The sequence below is a fragment of the Macaca thibetana genome, chromosome 4 (genome assembly GCF_024542745.1).
Source record: "Macaca thibetana thibetana isolate TM-01 chromosome 4, ASM2454274v1, whole genome shotgun sequence".
NCBI lineage: Eukaryota > Metazoa > Chordata > Mammalia > Primates > Cercopithecidae > Macaca > Macaca thibetana.
The window spans coordinates 7663851-7683803 of NC_065581.1; the positions used below are offsets into that span (position 1 = coordinate 7663851).

A 19953-nucleotide genomic window follows, 5' to 3' on the forward strand; every position below is an offset into this window, starting at 1 on the left:
GCATGTTTACAAAATAGAAACTATTTGGTCAAGTGTGTTATAAATGTATAACAGAAACCCTCATAATATATAAGGAACAAGGACAACTACAGGTTTAAAGGATTTGTTGTGTGAATTACATGGTGCCTTAATAAACACTTGAAGACAAAATTCCCATCCTATTCCCGCTATCACTGGAAGTATGGGATGAACCTGTGCTTTTCGGTGAGGGTTCCTCATTTCTTCATTAAGTGGGGCAGGGAGATGGGACAGGAAACCTATTGCCAGAAAACTGAAGGCCATCTGCATGAAATGTCAGCCAAGCAACCAGATGTTTGATGTGGATTGGCTCCCACATCCGGCTTCTTGATCGAATTCCTCCTCTTTCCACCCAGATGTTTTAGAAACACTCACAGAGAACTTAATGAAGCTTGTCCCAGGCCCACAGAGGAAGGGGCGGTAATATTTTGGTGTCCTGCAGGGGGCGAAGTTACCTCTAATTTTAACAAGTCGGTTCATACATTCCAGCGGACTTCAAAGCCAGATCTGTTTCTGTCCCTCCAACTCCACCCACCACGTCTCCTCCTCTTGAATCACGTGTGGACGTTGTCTAGCTCCCTGTCCTGAGGCTTCCAGGGGAGCACTGGGGGTGTCTAATGGGGAAGGGTCTCAGAAGCAGGGAGTAGACAAGGTGTACTTTAGGGGATTTTTATCCACCTGGAGATCTAATTGGCTTGGAGAAACAGTAGTCCCAATTTTGAGGCTATTAAAATCCTAGAACTGTATCTCTTTTCCTGTCCCCTTTTTCCCAATGGATACAAGGGCTTGCCTGCATGTGTTCCGCAAACATGATGCGCACATGTTGCGAGTCATAGTGGAGAGAAGAGGAGCACATCCTTAGTTGGATGTCACTGTCCTTGTGATCATTATAATGTCTCACTACACATCTTTTTTGGGGGCTTCTTCTGGCTCTTAAGGGAGATGTGTGTTCTCATGTTCATCACCTGGAAGCACCCTCAACACCTCCTCATTCTAGCCCTATTCGACAGAAACTGAGGGTCCATCTTGGTGGGGTAGGAAGCCTGCGACAGACCTGAATCAGAGTTGCTGCTCAGATGTTTAGTTGATAGTCACTTTAGACTCACGTCATACGAACCCATCTACTTCTAAGTGTCTAAGGAAAGGGAGAGATTGCGTGTGTGTGTGTGTGTGTATGTGTGTGTGTGTGTTCTGCACTAGGTCCACCCCATAGATGCATATACAAGTTGAGTATCCCTTATCCAAAATGCGTGGGACCAGAAGTATTTCAAATTTCAGATTTTTAGATTTTGGAATATTTGCATATACATAATGAGACACCTTAGGGATGGGATCCAAGTCTAAACATGAAATTCATTTATGTTCCATATATATCTCATATACATGGCCTGAAGGTAATTTAATACAATATTTCAAATAATTTTGTGGATGAAAATTTTGACTGTGTTTTGACCACGTCCCATCCTATGAGGTCAGGTGTGGAATTTTCCATCTGAGGCATCATGTCAGCTCTCATAAATCTTTAGATTTTGGAGCATTTCGGATGTCAGATTTTTGGGTTACGGATGCTCAACCTCTACAATAGGTCGGTCACACCTTGATTTTGTGTTTGAAATGACATAGCCCCACCAAGGTGCCCTCATCCATGTCTGAAATGTTGAGTTTCCTGTGTCTTCCCCACTGCCCTCATAGGTGGAAAGTCTTTTACTCAGCCTGCATCTCACCAGAAGTCTTATGAAGAAGGTGCAACTAGGTTTTAAAAAAGGAGGCTCTTGGCAGGAAGCCTAGGTGTATTTGCTGGAATTTCAGACCTTCTGAGCAGAGCTCTTGGCTGCTGTGGGGCACTGCAGTGAATTTATGTCCCTAACATGTTCCATACAGAAAAAAGAAGTGACAGGGCTCTTGAATTCTGAGGATCCTGACATCCCAGACGAAGTATCGTATTATCTTTTCAGATGGAAGAAATCCCTGTAGAGGTGGTTAAAGACTGGCATTCAGGGGTGCTCAGTTTTGTGACCTGAAATTAATAGCTATCAGATATTTGTAGAAATAAAGACTCTTCTAAATGACCACTTGTGTCTGGGCCAAGACAGAACTAGAAAGAAGGACTCAGTGGGTGGTTGGAGGTAAAGACTTTTACCCATAAGAAATAGATTCTTGGAAATAGGATAGGAATGCTTATAAGATTTGGACCAGCAGAAAGCCTATGATGTCATAAATTCATGAATCCCACAGTCTATAATCTATTTGACTTCACTCTCAAATGCCTAGGACCATTTGGACTAAGGCTGGCAAGTCAGAAAACTGCAGTTTTTATTTTCTACGCCACACGATTTTCACCAGGTAAAAAACCTTAATGTTTTATGTGAATTTGCTTCCACGATCCATAGACGGCTGGATGTTCTTGGGCGGGTAAAGGCAAATGAATTTGCGTCCTCACTGGCAAATGGTGTTGTTGGTGGTGTTATCTTGCCTAAAGTCCGCAGCAACCTGTGTTTCAGGACCCTATCTATTGTCCTGACCATTCAGAGTGCATGCCAAGCCCCTGCTCTTCCTGGAGTTATCTTTATCACCTCTCCTCAAGTTTTATCTTGCACCATATAAGTCACATTGTATTTCAATATTAAAATGCAACATTAATAGATAAGCTGGAGAAGCACTGAGTCATTTCCAAGAAGACAGGGGACGATTTTTCTAATATATTGTCTGAATACACCCTCTTTCTCTTGGGTGTAGCTTAAGAAGCCAAACCAAAGCCCAAATGAACAGATAAGTCAACACATGCGACCCCAAACCCTCAGGACGCTGGCTTGGGTTACATGTGGCCCTCTCTGTGGTCAGTTTGTGAGTAGCCTTCCCAGAGGGTGTGTCCCAACTTCCAGCAGCTGCCGTGGAAAGCCACGTGTCCGCTAAACGCCTACATTACATCAATAAGAGAAACTAAGGAAGGGATGGAAAAGCTATCATTTTTCTTTTCTTCCTCAATTCTGGCAGTATGGTGATTTAATCGCTGTTATTATTTTTATTTAGTTAAAGCATCAACTTAGGCCTTTTAAACGATGGTAAAAGAGAAAGTTTCAGATCGGGGGGTATTGGTCAGATCATTCTTACTAGCGACGACCTCTTAGCCTTTGACACCTCGCGGCTCTCCGCTTGCCTCCAAGAATTCCCGGGTCTTGAAACCTACGCGCGGCGGAGGCGACGCCTCTCGGGAGAGGGAGGGTGAAAGAAGGGGCGGAGCTATTTAAATAGCCCGCGAGCTTCGGGTCCCGATTGGCTGCTAGCCTGTCGGTTACCGCGGGGCGGGGAGTCCCGGGGCTGGAGTGCGGTACCTGAGCGCGGCGCGCCGCAGAAAGCCCACGTTGGCCGCTGCGGGAAGCGCGGCGTGGAGAAGCTGGAGACTGCGAATTCCAGCGCCTCCGCCGCGGCTGCTGCTGGGTGCACTGGCCCCCTTCCTTCCCATCCCTTCTGCGAGCGGGTTTGCTGGGCAGCCGGGCGAGCGCCGAACGGAAAGCAAGATCCTCGCCGCCTCCACTTGAGGCGTGCGGCGCGCGGAGATTTTGAGGGGGAGCGACGGTGACCGAGGGCTCAGGGGCGCGGAGTTCGTGAGCAAGAACGAAGTTAAACCTCACGGAATAGACTGGCATTTGGGGACGCCTTGTCGCCGCAGCGTGGGCCCTGCGCCGGGGTAAACTTCACAGTGGCCCTGCAATCCAGGGAGGGGCGTGCGCCACGGTGATGCCGGGCATCTCCCGCAGCTAGTGAGCCGCCCCGCTACCCCGCCGCCCCGGGTCCCACTCAGCCGCCAGGGAGGGCGCGGGGCAGCGCACGTGAGCGGCCAGCGAGGCCCAGAGTGACCGCGCCGCGACCCGCCCAGGAGCCAGGGCGCAGACTGCAGCGCAGCCCGGACTCGGACGCACCTGGCCTGTACCGCGCGCCTCTAGAGACCTGCGCGGGGCTGTGGGGCTCCCCTTCCTCCCCTCCAAGCGGTTCTCCCGGTGATCGCCCCTTCGCCACCCCTCTATCCTGGGCAACTGGGGGCGCCCCGGACGACCATGAGAGATAAGGACTGAGGTCCAGGAAGGGGAAGCGAGCCCGCCGAGAGGTGGCGGGGGCTGCTCACGCCAAGGGCCACAGCGGCCGTGCTCCAGCCTCGCTCCGCCGCTCCACGCCTCGCGGGATCCGCGGGGGCAGCCCGGCCGGGCGGGGATGCCGGGGCTGGGGCGGAGGGCGCAGTGGCTGTGCTGGTGGTGGGGGCTGTTGTGCAGCTGCTGCGGGCCCCCGCCGCTGCGGCCGCCCCTGCCCGCTGCCGCGGCCGCCGCCGCCGGGGGCCAGCTGCTGGGGGACGGCGGGAGCCCCGGCCGCACGGAGCAGCCGCCGCCGTCGCCGCAATCCTCCTCGGGCTTCCTCTACCGGCGGCTCAAGACGCACGAGAAGCGGGAGATGCAGAAGGAGATCTTGTCGGTGCTGGGGCTCCCACACCGGCCCCGGCCCCTGCACGGCCTCCAACAGCCGCAGCCCCCGGCGCTCCCGCAGCAGCAGCAGCAGCAGCAGCAGCAGCAGCCGCCTCGCGGAGAGCCCCCTCCCGGGCGGCTGAAGTCCGCGCCCCTCTTCATGCTGGATCTGTACAACGCCCTGTCCGCCGATGACGAGGAGGACGGGGCGTCGGAGGGGGAGAGGCAGCAGCCCTGGCCCCACGAAGGAGCCAGCTCGTCCCAGCCTCGGCAGCCGGCCCCGGGCGCCGCGCACCCGCTCAACCGCAAGAGCCTCCTGGCCCCCGGACCTGGCAGCGGCGGCGCGTCCCCACTGACCAGCGCGCAGGACAGCGCCTTCCTCAACGACGCAGACATGGTCATGAGCTTTGTGAACCTGGGTAAGGATTTGGGGTAACCTAATGACGAGAACATTTCCCCCTTTTCAGTCCCGGGCCCAGGGGGTGGAGTGAGGGAGTGGAGGAGCTCCCGGCGCGCGGGTCCCGCCTGGAACTCTAGAGGACGCGGGGACAGGCAGGCTGTGCTCTCGCCACCTGCGCGGCGGTGGGCTGCACATGTGCTCCCCCGCGCAGCGGGCAGGGCTGCACGCCGAGGCCCCGAGAGGCGGCTTGCCGGCCGGGACACGGGACTCCGGGAGCGCTGTCCCCAGCGGGCGTGTCTTTGCGGACTCCCTGAGCACGTTCCGCGCTTTTTTTTTTCACTCTTGCCCAGCTCTGATCAGGTTAACTCAACTGCAGCAGGAAAGTCCAGCCTGAGTGTGGCCAACCTGGTAAGAGGGCTCTTCAGTACGATTATTCCCTCTAAATTGACTTCTTTTGCCCCTTACCTCAGAGTGCAGTTTTCCCACCGAGACTTTTAGGGAATCCGACAGCGGTTGGGAACTTTGAAAACTTGGCATGAGTATGTTTAGAGGTATCCACGGCACTGGGAGAGGTTGCAGAGGAAAGTCCCGAAAGCACCGCAGAAGGCGCTCGGATCCCGCCCGGGCGGGGCTCGCTCCTATTTGGGGCGGGATGAAAGCTCAGCTGGGGTAATCCATCCTGTGCCCCCGCTCACATGCCCTTGGCCATTGTCCCCAAAGGCTGAACCTTTGATCGATGCAGCCTAAGCTGCACGGGCAGAGAAAGGGTGCGGGGTAGGGGCCGGGGTTGGGCGCTGAGCTCCTCTGAACCGGTTGCCAGGCAACAGAATGGAAATTCAAGGGCGGCTAAATCGAGCTCCGCCACAAATGTTCTGTGGCAAACCCGGACCGAGTCACATCGCCCTTTCTCCCCCCTCCCACCCCCTTGAGTTTTCTCATCTGTAAATCAGAAGGGTGCGAAGAAGACTCTTTTCTTCGGAGTGAGCGCCTCCGGTTTGCACTGCTTTTCATTCATAAGCTGACTTAATTTAGCGCAGACATAGGATGGAGGGACGCGCTGTCGGCGGGCAGACCAGGTGTGCAGTGGCTACGCCCGGGATGGGTGCAGCTGCGTGGCGGGGTGGGTATTCGCGGGCCTCCTTCCCATGTGAGACAGTGGCTGTGCCCAGGCCCTGGAGTGGGTGAGCAGACACTCGCCAAAGGAGCACACGCGTCTCCCAGCCACGTCAAAGACGCTCGTCTTTTAACGGCATTACTTACCGGAATGATTCCCGCTTAGACTATCTGGGTGATTTCTTTACCAGCCTATCTATGATTCCCAACTCCGCTGAGCTTTGAGGGAGAGAACGTGGGGGGTAAGAGCCAAGGGGGGGAGGGGAGGATGTGGAGGCAGGACGATTGGCATCCAAGTGGTGCAGAAATCCTCCTGGGAAATTCGTGAAACAGAATCTCACAGGGAGTCCAGGCTCAGGGCCTGCCAATCTGGCAGCTTGCACTGCCCGAGGTTCTGATTGGACAAGAATTTTCACAATTTATTGGAACCAAATCCAAGGTTGAGCCACCTCCAGGAAGCATTCTAAGGAAATTCTCATGCCAGTCAATAAAATTTGTAGTGGGTGGGGGCCAGGGTGGCAGAGGACCAGCGCTGTTCCTTATTCTAACTTTTCTGCTGCTTCTGACTCAGTAAATTCCTCCCCTTGCCCTCTTCCTCTCCTCTCCTCTCCTTCCACCCCCCTCCCCCGCCCCCAGGTTTCCTGGCAGCTTTGGGGAAATGTTTTATTGCCTTTTGGGGGTAGTCCTAACCTGGACAACGGGGAGGAAGACTGGCACTCCTGGCTACTTCACAGAGAATCGTGTTACAGTCCTTGGGAAAACAATTCCTGGGCTTGGACCGAGGTTCTCAGGATTAGCTGCCCTGTAGCATCACCCAGGGGACTTAGAGATCTAGGGTTATTAGGGTCACTACGTAGACTCAGATCAGTTACGTCAGAATCTTTTGAGGATGGGGCACAGGCATCATTTTTTTTAAAGTACCTTAGGTTTTTCTAAAATGCTACCATGGTCAAGAAACACTGGCACAGGAGATCCTCGTGTCTGAAGGAAATGGATACATTATCCCAGTAAGAGATGAAGAGCAAAACTTTCAAACATTGCTACACATTAGAATCACCTGGGTGTTACGTGGGAGGTGGGGGGGAACACCTTAAAAAAATCCAGATGCCCAGGTGTCACTCCATATCAAATCAGAATGTGTGGAGGTGGAAACCAGGTAGCAGTATTTTTTGTACAAAAATAAAGAGTATCTCCTAACGTTGCCCAGGCTGGATTCAAACTCCTGGCCTCGAGCAATCCCCCTTCCTCAGCCTCCTGAGTTGCTGGGAAGATAGGAGTGTGCCACCATGCCCAGCAGTGTCAGTGTTTTGTCAAGATCTCAGGTGATGTCAGTGTTTGGAAACCACTGCCTTAGATGGTATTTGAAATTTCAAGAGCTGGGCCTAAGGCGAGTTTGTAAAGTACAGTCACATTTACTGTATTTAGTGACCCCCAAATTCCCCTTATTCCTTTGCTTCTCTGACACACTGCCTCTGAGTCACACTGCTTAAAGCTGGCTGTCAACTAATCCTGCTAGGGTGATGTTTTAACATATTATCTCCTTAGGGATATTAACATTTTTCATAAAGGATTTTGAAAGATATAAAAAATATCTCCTGAAAAATTTCAAGAGAACTCACCCAGTAGTGCAATTCCGGGCCCCAGGACAGGCTGACATGGAACTGAAAGAGTTCTAGGATGGGAATTCTACCCCAAGCCCCTCATATCCCATCACTGGGCTCCTTGTACAAGTTATAGCTACTGTAGGTCCAGTTCTGGACTCTATACTGATAGTATGAAGAGAAGACCTTTTGCAGGTAAGTAGAATCCAAGCAGCAAGCCATGCCACCTGCCAATGAAGCAATTCTATTTCATCTTAATCCATTTAGCAGCAGGAAAGGGGTATTTCATCATGAGAGGCTAGAATGGGGTAAAATCTGATTGCCATGACTCTGAACATAAGAAGGACAGTTCATTTGAAAAAAGTTATTGCGTACCAATGTTGGATTCTCTATATAGGGATACTGGAGAATTACAGATTTCCTAATTGGTGTCAATGCCATGTTAACTGCCATATTACCTGACTCATCTATTAAAGAATCTACAGAAAGATAAACATTACAGCACTGTGTTTTAAAGTACTCTTATACCTACTAGGTTAAGTAAATTACAAACTGGAAGTACAAGGGAAAGTATTACATAGTTGTAAACATCCGACTTCCCTGGGACTGGGGGAATAATTTACTCATGAAATACATTTGAAACACCCTGAGCCTTGTAAGCCAGCCAGCCAATCAGGAAGTATGAATCAACAGGATAAATTTCTCTCTCATAGCGCAAGTGCTGGTCATCTAACCAGCTCATTGTTGTTTATGTTGACTGTTTCAAACTCTTTCTGGGTGAATAGACTGGGATGTGTCACCTTCTAAATACTAACCGTCTGCTGCCTGGGTTGCTGGTGTGCAGAGTGCCTGGGTGAGCTCGTGAACTTGCATTCACTCAGGGCCACAGATGCCATTTTCTATTTGTTTTCTAATGCTAAAAATGTCTTGGCAGCCTAGTCAGCATCCCTGCCAATTTGGTGACCTTGGAGAGGTATCCTTCAGGTCTTAGCTTAAAATTCACCTAAGAGAGACCTTCTCTGCCACTCTGTATTTTTAAACTGGTCATGCCTCCATCCCACCCACTTCTGTACCATGACAGCGCTCTGCTTATTTCCTTCCTTGTACTTATCACACGTTTTTTTTTTTTTTTTTTCTTGTTAAATTTGCTTACTCATTTGTTTGTCTCCCCCATAGGATGTCAGCCTCTAAAGGCGGAAACCATTCTAACCTACCACAGTAGCCCAAGTGCCTAACATAATGCTGACCCCATGGAAGGTGCTTTGAAAAGACTGAATTAGTGAAAATATAGACGTAGCCCATACTTCAAATTCATATTTCACTGATCTGGAAGATTTGATTATTTAGAAAGGTATACCTGATTTTTGTTGAGGAAAAAGTTTAAAGTGAAGACATTTAGGACAGGAAGGTTCACAGTATTTGAGGTAAATCATCATGCTTTATTAATATACCTTTTTTATTAGTCACCTATAAGTATGTTAATTTGTAATATGCATTACATTTGAGAGTAGTAAAAACATTTAATTAAATATCTGCATTTCAGATTTCACTTGTTTATTTGAATTCACGAGGTATTGATCTCCAAATGCTAGGATTAAATGGAAATTTTAAAAAACTCAAATGATGCTCAGAAAAGGGAATCAGTATATATTAGTACAAGCAGCAAGAAATTTGTGCTAAAAGTAGTGGCAATCTTCTGAACAAAATTACTCTTGGGAAACATAAATGAGAAGAAAAATGGAATACTCCCTACTTGTATTTGTAACTAGATATGCTGCACTATCTCTTTCTCCTAAACATAGCATCAGTAGTACTGTTTTTCGTTTAAGCTACCTGTACTTATGAAGATTTTTGTTAGCAGAAAATAAATCCATGCCTGCAAGCTACTCACAGCAAAAACAGTTTGGAGAATTTGGTTGCAAGAGTGTGATTCAAAGAAGCAGTGGATGTTCTTCTAAAGAGATTACAAAGAGTAAATCTGAAATTCAGTGGCATTTCAACAAAAAAAAAAAGTTGTACAAAGTGTTCTTAAACTAAGATCAAAGGGCAAGCAGATACCATTGTTCAGACCTCAGATGGTGTTTCCTCTGGGTGTCCTTCTAAGAATGGGTATAAATCCTTTTTAAATGTGCTGAATCATGGTTTGTTCCTCTATTTGAGAGCTTACCTCTGATCAGCTTGGAGGAGGGCTACCCTGGGATAAGAATCTGTTTAAGTACAAAAACAATGTTCAGTGCTTTATTTAGCATGTAATAATTTGTTGTCTCCCTGTGTCTTCGGAGAGTTAACTACTTTATATGTTGGATTTCAAATTGATATTTTACTTGACTGTGAATATTGGCTATCAAATGTAGTATAGTATAGCAAACTAAAAGATAGCAGGTCTGCTATCTTTGCCTCATTCTTGTCTATTTATGAAGGTGAGTTAGACAAGGAGAATGAAGAGGGTACAATGTCTTGCATCATTAAGCACCTTTCTGTAACTTTTTCACAAACCAGTCCTTCACTTTCTGCCTCCCATCTTATATCAAAAATGAATTATTCTAGGGAATGACTTTTTTTTTTTTTAAATTTTTGAGACAGAGTCTTGTTCTGTCACCCAGGCTGGAGTGCAGTGGCGAGATCTTGGCTCACTGCAACCTCACTGTCTCCTGGGCTCAATCAATTCTCCTGCTTAGCCTCCCAAGTAGCTGGGATTACAGGTGTCTGCCACCACACCTGGCTAATTTTTTTTTTTTTTTTTTTTGTATTTTTAATGGAGCTGGGGTTTCACCATGATGGCCAGGCTGGTCTCAAACTCCTGACATCAAGTGATCTGCCTGCCTTGGCCACCCAAAGTGCTGGGATTACAGGCTTATGCCACTGCGTCCGGCCAGGAATGACTATTGTTTAACTTAGCACAACGTCATTACAGTTTTAATTTTTCTACTTTGATCTTTATCCTATTTTTCTTTCTCTTCTGATCAGAATTTTAGTCATTTTGCCATCTTTGGTTCTTCTAGTAGTGGGAAGAAAAGTAGACAATATTTTAATTAGACAATTTTGTTTTTTGCTAGGAGTTTTAATAAATATCTGAGTAAAAGGAATAGAAATCACTACAGAAACTCCCTAAGGTAGGAGTAGACAATTTACCAAGTCCGCATTCATGCAAACAGCTGTTACACATTAACCATCCTGTCCCACCCTCCCGAGGCCCACAGCACAACGCAGCCACGTGCCCAGCAGCTGGGCTGCTCCACCGTAGGCTGTCACCTGGGGGGTAGATATAGGGGATGGCTGGCATCTTCTCTTGTCTTCCCCACAAGGAACCAGTGCGTTGTGTTGTTCTTATTTCCCTGTTTTCATCATGACAGTGGAGTTAACTTTGCTCAAATACACTTTCTTTTCTGATCATACTCTTACCTTCTCTTCAACACCCTCACTCCCATCTCTGATCCAGCTTTTACCCACTGGAAACGTGTGAGTCAGAAAACAGCACCAGTCTCTCCTGGAATATATGAAAGTGGTGATAGTTGCATGAAGGGGAAGGAAAGCCATCACCACTTTAGTGAAAATTAGAGTTAACTCTAATTTTTCAGTGCCATTAACCTCAGTGCCATTAACCTCTGAAATTTTGAGAGTACCAGAAGTTCTCAGAACCTGCATTCCCCCTGTTCACCTTTTGCTACAAGCATTAGAAGTCAGTAACACATTGTGGGTCACTGAAGTTTATCAGATTTTTTGTTCAGTCACTAGTGTTTTGAAGATTTTGTTCTCTATACTTTTTTTCCAATGTGACTATATAGTATTTCCACACCCTATGCATAAAGTTAGAGTCTGAAGCCAGGCTGGGAACACAGCTACCATCCCTAACATGGTTTTTCTGGGGACACAGATGCCCCAGCAACAGAAAACCCATTTGGGGTTTATTGGTTAAATGAGTTTGGGATGACTGGTGAATGCATGTTCACCATAGATCATAGAATTTAAAGCTTAAAAAGTTCTTGGATATCATCTAATCTGTTTGTTTGCAGTTAAATCTGTTAGATGTTTTCACCATTTTCTCTTTACTGCTGTTACCTCTTAAGGTTGAGGGACAATCCATGGAAACACACAGAGATCCTAGTGCATCAGAGCAATAGGGCTGTTGGCCAGGCCGGAGTGGATAATGAAGGAGAAATTACAAAAGCAGGCAAGACCCGAGGAAGCCCAAATCTGGAATTGTTGGGGTTTTCTCTTAGTGGATAGCATCTTCTCCAAGAACTCTACTTTTAGAAAAGAAAATGCTATGCATATCTATAAATATCCTCTTGTTTGGTATGCCAAAGGACTGTTGACCCCAAAGAATTGTTTTCTGCTCTGAAATTGAGTTGAAAACCACGTTGCTTTGAGCGGCATTGTTCCACTGATATCCACTGATTCTCTTCCTGCCCTTCCCATCTCCATTATTAAAGAGATCAGGTCCATAATAGAGATGATATCTAAATTATATCAGGTAATTCCTTGATGGGTCCCCACGGTCTCGTTATCTCAAACACAGTCCCAGATGACTGGGTCGAAGAATCTCCTTCAAACATTTTTGCAGGATGAGGTTCTGGTTCCAAGTGGGAGAGCCTTCCTGACTCTCAGATTCATAGGCATACGCCCTTGATGACTGAGCCTCCTGCTGGCCAGGTCAGGATTGTCCTAGGCCTGAACCGTCCTTGCCACACAGTGCCGATTATATGTTCAGATTGTTTTCTCATCACTAAAGAGCTCAGTTGGCGACCAGGAGGAGTGGAGTGGAGTGGATTCACAGCGGGCGGAAAACAGCGCCCCTCGGAGGCAGAGTCCAGGAGCCCGCTCCGCCCTGACCTCCGATATCCGCCGCAGGCCTTATTATCACTCTCCTGCCACTTGCCCTTTCACCGTCCAGAACATCTGCGTTTGTTGATTGTTGTTCCTGTGTTTACAGTCCTGTTGGTTTCCTGTACATGAACATGGGCTGGAAAAAAAATTCTGATTTGTGTCTCAGCAGAGCCTGAGTGAACCATATCATTGGTGAGAGTTGTTTTAAGTGCTGATTAGGCCAGGCGATGTTTTATAATATTAGCCTTGCTTATTCTCTGAGACCAGTTATTTTCCGTCCCTCCTTTTAAATCTATGAATTACATTTAAATAGTCCAAAGACAGAGTTTTGTAAACTACAAAATTAAGGACTAAAAGTTTTTACTTGACTTTGATTTTTATTCAGATTTATTTGTAGACTCTCGTATCAGAGTAAGTTACCAACGGAGAAGCTGTACACTTTTTATAAAGAGAGGGTTTTTTTTTTTAAAGATCGGTTTGAGGTTCACAGCAAAATTGAGCAAAATTTTGCAGAGATGTCCCATGTACCCCCTGCCCCACAGGTGTACAGGCTCTCCCGTTATCGCCCAGCAGAGTTTGGTATCTTTGTTGCAATTGGATGAACTTATGTGGACACATCATTGTCACCTAAAGTCTATAGTTATATCCAAGTTCACTCTTAGTGTTGCAGATACTGTGGATTGGGACAAATGTGTAATGACATTATCCACCACTACAGTACCATGCCGAGGAAACTCCTCTGCCCTACAAATCCTCTGTGGAGAAGCTGTACATGAAGCAAGGAAAAACAAGTCAATGAAAGTATAAAAATTCAAAATACGCAGAGTTTGGAGAAAGAATTATAAAATACCTCAGTTGAAGAATAGTTTGTTTCTGGGGTTTTACTAAAGGGGTCCCTAAAGAAGTAATTTTGATTGTCTATGACCATGTGGGATTTATTTTATAGTGCTTCTATGTGTTGACAACAAATCCATCAGAAATCTTTCTTCTTTTCTTTCTTTCTTTTTAAGTCTAGGAGTTTAAAAATCTTTTTTCCTCCACATAGTTTCACTGAGGTGTCTGTCACCATAGTACCTAGACAATCCCTCAGGCAGAGATATGAGTGATTAAATTTCTCCCTGGCTTGTGCCCTGTTTGATCCATGCTAGGCAGGATTTGGGGGAGTAAAATAAAGAAGGCTGAAGAATGAACAAGAATTACAGGAATTCTGTGCTTGTGAATTATTAAAATTTGGGGGGTTATTAGGGGAGAGGTTAAATATTTTTCCTTCCTTTCTGAAAACTTATATTAAAACTTAATATGACTTTAGAATTGAGAAACTGACAAAAATCTCTTCCTGGCCCCAGAGGCAGGATCAGGGGACTTTAAAAGGCTTCCTCAGGAGAGGCTATTTAGATCAGAGTAAAACTAAATTAATAGAGACGCCATCGATTCAGAGGTCTTTGTAAGTGATATATCGAATAGGCTTATTTGCCTTTAGACTGTTTTCTACGAAAAAGAGCTACACAGGTTAATGGTAAATAAATACGAGAAGACAATAATGGAAACAAGAAATGTGGTAAATGAGGAGCAATTCATTTGAGGGCGATTAGGGGTTTGTGTTTATTCCTTTACAAATATTGTGCAGGTGAGACATTTAGTGAATTCTCTCCATCTCTCTTCACGTCAGTTACTCATTGTAGTGGGGTATTACTGAATTCTAGCTATATTGCCCACCTCTTATCTCCTACCCTAGTCTGCTCCCTTACAGAGGAAACCTCTTAAAAATAGGGAAGAGGGCCAGGCACGGTGGCTCACACCTGTAATCCCAGCACTTTGGGAGGCCAAGGCAGGTAGATCACTTGAGGTCAGGAGTTCAAGACCAGTCTAGCTAACATGGCAAAACCCTGTCTCTACTAAAAATACAAAAATTAGCCAGGTGTGGGCGCACACCTGTAATCCCAGCTACTTGGGAGGCTGAGGCGGGAGAATCGCTCGAACCCAGGAGGCAGAGGTTGCAGGGAACGAAGATGGCACCACTGCACTCTAGCCTGGGTGACAAAGCGAGACTCCATCTCAAAAAAAAAAAAAAAAAAAGGTAAGAGCTTGGGGCCGTGGCAATGTCAATGGGCTTGAGAAATTCAGCCTTGTCTCATAACATCTGACTTAGGATGTGCTGTGGTTTAATACTTCTCTGTGGGAGTTTAATGGAGCAGAAATAGAGGTGATATCTATGGGCAGGACTAAGGTATGAAGGGAAGAGTAAGAAGGCCATAGGTGCCTGGAGCCAAAGATATCTGGAGAGTTGCCTTTCTCCCCAAGGGCCACGGAGCCGGCCTTTGCATTTTTATGGGGTCTGTTTAGGGCAGAGCCTCCTAACACCAACTCTGATTAGTGGAGATCGTTTGACCCTGTCGTTATGCGTGCACATTCCTGTCATCATTGTAGATGATCCCACAGGGCTGCAGGGGTGAAGGTGGTACCCAGTGGATGTTAGCGTCCCTTTCGGTCTTGCTTTCCCTTTTTTTTTGCCTTCTCTTCTTTTCCTCCCGTTAATAAAATTGGCAACTCCATTGCACTCATTTCCACTTTCATATGTGCTCTTACCCATAGTTTTGGAGCCTTTATTATGGATCTAGCAGAGCAGATTATACACGTGCACAGAGTCTGGGAGTTTTCTACCACAGAAATGACTCGTTTTCGCCCACTACAATGGTTAAGTAGCTGGTTTCCTTGACGGTCCTGGAACATGCTTGTGATTGGTTTGTTATAGAGGAATGAGAACTGGATTAAGATCCAGGAGGCTTGATTTTGGCCTCTAGTTCTCAGTATTATTCTTTTTTGGTAATATCTTCTTCTTCTTCTTCTTTTTTTTTCTTTTTTGTAATATCTTGTTCAAACCACTTAATCAAATTTCTACGTCTCTTTCCTTGTCTGGAAACTGTATTGGCTAGATCTGCATTTTCCAAAAAGTTACTACCTTTCCAAAATGTTCTGCAAGAAAAGACTGTAGAAGCACTTTCTATTCTATTCCTCTCTTTGAGGTTTACAAATCTTTCTCCTGTTAATGCCCTGACAAGGCCAGAAGTAAAGACGCCTGCTAACTTGGTTCAACAGAGTTTTGTTTGAACTGACTTTTACTGTTTAATCCCTTTTGGCTGAAACCCCCTTGAGTCAGACCCAGGCCTCTGTGCCCCTACACCCACTCCTGAACCTTCTCCTGTTGTCCTCATAGATCAGGGGAGGGACCCCAGGAGGCTGTGTTTCCAGCTGCTTTGCTCTTCTGTGGCTCCAGCTCTCTCTGGATGGGTCTCCTTTTTCCACCTTATGCTAGGGACCCCTGGGCTCCCCTCTCTCCTTCATGAGAGGGAACGTGGCTTCCTGCAGTTGACAATCCATGGGCTGCCTCACCATGACCTGCTTGGCCGTGTAGCACTCCCGCTTCTGTGCCACCAGATCCCCGTGTTAAATCCCCTCTGTTGTAAACTCTTGCAGAAGGTTCTGTTCGTGGTTGTACTTTAAGAGCTAAGGGCTCTTCATTCCCTGGATCACAGTTGAGAAATCCCAGACTAGGTAATTCCCCAGATGATACTTTAAAAAATTTTTGGTAATACACCTTAATTTGACACATTGACATACAAGGAACTGCTTAAAGTGTACAGTTCGATAAACTTAGACATAGGTAGGCACGGCTGCAACTGTCACTGCAGGGAAAATAGTGAATACATTCTGAGCTACACTTGAAAGAATCTCCTATGCTAGGGAATGAAATCATCACTCCTAATACACAGGAAGTGCTGTGCAAAGTCCCATCTTTCATTGACATTATGGCTCTTCTTGCTTTTCTCCTATGGGCTTTGAACATCCTTAAGAATGGAATTTCCTAAAGATCCTCATGGCTTGTGTTCTTGGATCAGAGAACCATGGGGTCAAATCTTCTTAGGGTCAAGTCTGTTCTTGGCAGCTGGCCTTTACCCTGTATCTCACTTTCCACATTGATTTTGGGAAATAATAATACAAATAGGCAGACCTCTTTTCTAATTTTGAAAGCAAGTGTCTGGGAGTAGTTTTGTGTTGTGGTGATGCTGTCAGCATTTTGTCTCTAAAGACTGAAATTTAAAAGATTTGATCCTGCCGGAACACAACACAAAGATGCTTCCCTGTGTTTCTCTGTTTCTGTTTTAAATTTGGGCAATTTGGGTAGGGCACAAATCCAAGAACTCTAGGAAAGTAGACTCCAATTTACCCCTGACATTTTCCCTATCCTCATCCTTCTGCAAATGTTCTGGAAGCTTAAATAGAAATTGCATTTTTTTTTCTGCACAAAAATACAAGTATTGTATTTCTTTATGGCCTTTTGCCTTAAAGAATGGCTGATGTCACTTGTTATCTTATTATCTCAGCAAGGCAAATACACTTGTATGGCTGCAAATATGCAGTAAGAACTAGTAAATAGTAAGATAGGGGAGAATTTGGAGGTTTTTGGAGAAAATTGATATTTAGAGTAATGTTAACTGAATATTCCAAATAGCACCCAGTCACGCAATAGAACAGTTTTGGGAAATAACTTAACTGTCCCCTACCGGCCCACCATTTGGGGATGTTACTCTTTCCTTCCCACTGTCTCCTCTGCTCTTGTGGTCTGACTTCCATCCCCATCCCTCGGCTGCAAGTGTTTCATTGAAGGCAGCTAATGACTGTGTCCTGAGTCCTCATCCTCCTTTCCAAAAGCCTTGATCATGTTGACTATGCATTTTTCCCTACTGGGCTATTCTTTAGCTCTTCTAAAAAATCCTCTCCTTAGTTTCTACAATACGGCCTGCTCACTCTTGGTTCCTTTCCTGTCTCGAAGATGCTGCTATATTTGGGGATATTTTCTGAAATACAACAAAAGGTTCAGAAGGGTTGGCATGTGGCAGAGACCTGCACACTGGGCTGAGACAGGACACAGGCAGGGAGCTGGGCGTAGGGAGGAGGTCACACCCAGCTGCAGGAGTAAAAAGATAACATGTGGCCAAAGGTCAGGATGATGGGCATGTACCAGGCTCCCAGGTGACCTGCCACCGAGGCTCGGTGGCCTGGTGGTAGCCGTTGTGTTCAGAAAGTGAGATGGATACAGCTGCAGAGATGTCCCCCAGCTGTGAATGCCTCCTCATGTGTCTGCCTTCTCTCTTATGACCCATCTGTTCAGAGCATGCCCCAAGTGTGGTCCCATCCCAGACCCATGCAGCGCAGCTTTTCTCAAACTTTGTGCAAGAACCACTTGGTTTTTCAAATTTTCAAATTTTTGTTTTAATTTAAATTTTGTGGACCCATACTTTTGCTAGAAAAATGACATGAAAAAACCCCGAAATATGTTCAAAATCAAGCCTCGACTTTTAATCATTAGGTTCCATTTGTAGAAAGTTGTCAGTCAACTTGCTATTAAACTGTCTAAACACTCCATTTCTGTACTCTCGTTGCAAGCTGGTAACAAAGTTTGTGGATCAGCACAGATCTATTAACAAACAGCTTCTTGGACCCCACCCCTGACTTGGGGGATTTGGGTGTGGGAATCTGCATTTTAACAAGCAGTGGCTGAGGTTTGGGAACCACAGTGCTAGTTACTCAGGCTTAACTTCAATCTTTGCCCTCATGCCCACATCAAGTCAGTTGCCAGGCTCAGTGATCCTGCTTTTGAAATCTCTTACTCCCGCCTTCCCATCTTCTTTTCCATCTATCCCTAAGTTCCCTGCACAAGGTCTTTATAATCGTTGGCCTTGACTGTTGCAGTGGTCTCTCTGCTGCGAATCCAACCCTGCATCCCTGCTAGGTTGGCTTTTCTGTGGTGCAGGTGTGATCTCTTAGTCCTCCTCCATCACCTTCTCTGGCTCCTGTGGCCGCTAGCTTAAGCTGATGTCTCAGGTCCACCCTGTCCGTCTCCTCTACTCATCTTTTCATATACTGTTATCTAGCCAGCACACTCTGCTCTGTGATTTTGCCTGTTTACCTAGTGAAACTACCCATTGCCATGTTCTCAATTTTGTTTTTTAAGCCCCAGCTCAAATGCCATCTCGTCAAGAAAGGCTTTCTGAAATTTGCTTACCCTCGTGCCATGACTCCTTGGAAGAACAATTGGGGCCAAATGACAGGGGACTTATCCTATGCAGAGAGGCATAGAGCAGCATTCTATTTTATTTTTATTTTTAGTAGAGACGGTCTGTCTCTCACCCAGGGTGGGATGCAGTGGTGCAATTATAGGTCACTGCAACCTTGAACTCTTGGGCTCAAGTGATCCTCCCACCTCAGCCTCTTGAGTAGCTGGGCTACTAGGCATGTACCACCATGCCTGGCTAGTTGTTTTAATTTTTTGTAGAGACGGGTCTCATTATGTTGCCCAGGCTAGTCTCAAACTCCTGGGCTCAAGCGATCCTCCTGCTTTGGCCTCCAAACGTGCTGGGCTTACAGGCATGAACCCCCAGACCCAGCCTAGAGCAGCATTCTAATTTCTGATGTCTGTTTGCAGCTGAGCTCCATGTGGCTTCAACGAAGGAGTTGGGAGCCTGAAGTTCCAGTGTTGGCTCTGCTACCCCTCAGCTGTGGGATTCGTTGAATCACCTTCAACACTGACTTCTCTGATTCCTATCCTATTAAAACGTTTTATTTATCTTTGACACATCCCCCCTCCCCCCAAGTGCCTAACGTGGTGCCTTTCCTTACTTGATACTCGATAGGTGCACACTGGGTAAATGTAGGTCAGTTTCTCAAAAATAAAACCGGTGTATGCCGTCTCCTTCCATTCTCTCATTACAAATAACATCAAGCATTTGAATGAGAGAATTATACACTGTGAAGCATGTGTGCCGTTGTAAGAAATGCTCATCAAGTTCCGTATGCGGCAGTGGTTATAAAAAGGGAAAAGAGAAGTTACCTTCCTCTCGCAGGGTGTATGTTCTGTGACTTTCTAACATTTTTTAAAAGGCTTCGGGAAGAAGAAATATTATTTTCCTTCTATCTGATGTCATTGTGACTTTAATAAGCATGAATACAAGTCAGAAAGACATGCTACTGAGTCTAAATTTAAATTTCCTGGCTGTGCCAGGCAGAAAGCTTCGCGCTTTCGTGCATGCGAGGAGGCACGACTCTTCGCGCAGGTGCCGCTGCAAAACACTTATCTTGTCAACCTCCACTTCAGGCTGGCAGGCTTGGCATACATTGTGAAGGTGTTAGACATTCCGTTTACATAAGGACTGAGGGGTGACATAATGTCTATTGAAGCAAAGTCACTTAGCTCCCCACTAGGCAACAGGGAGCATTTAAAAACTGAAAACTGATCAAAGCTGTGGGCAGGATTGAGATACCTTTACCCAGGGGGCGGGTGGTCTCTTGGTTCGTTGCCCGAAACAGATGTGCATTATTGCCTCACTGTATTTCCAGACTATTGGTGAAATGAATCAGGCAGAATTAAACCCTGAGTGGCCAATCCGGAGAGCCTGCTGAAGTGGGCACAAGTGCGTCCAAATAGGTTGGAAAAAATGTCAAATCAGAGTAGGCACATACAAGATGTGATGTTTCTCTTTTT

At 46.3% G+C, this 19953-nt stretch overlaps 1 protein-coding gene across 1 annotated transcript in view; it reads left to right on the top strand.

The window, feature by feature from the left end:
- The first annotated feature begins 3359 nt into the window (after positions 1-3359).
- The window catches only part of BMP6 (bone morphogenetic protein 6), a 158556-nt gene continuing 141962 nt past the window's right edge, over positions 3360-19953 (top strand). The window contains exon 1 of the mRNA XM_050787452.1: positions 3360-4891. Within this exon, the coding sequence (XP_050643409.1) occupies positions 4228-4891 (664 nt within the window). The 5' untranslated portion in view covers positions 3360-4227. The remainder of the gene's footprint in view (positions 4892-19953) is intronic.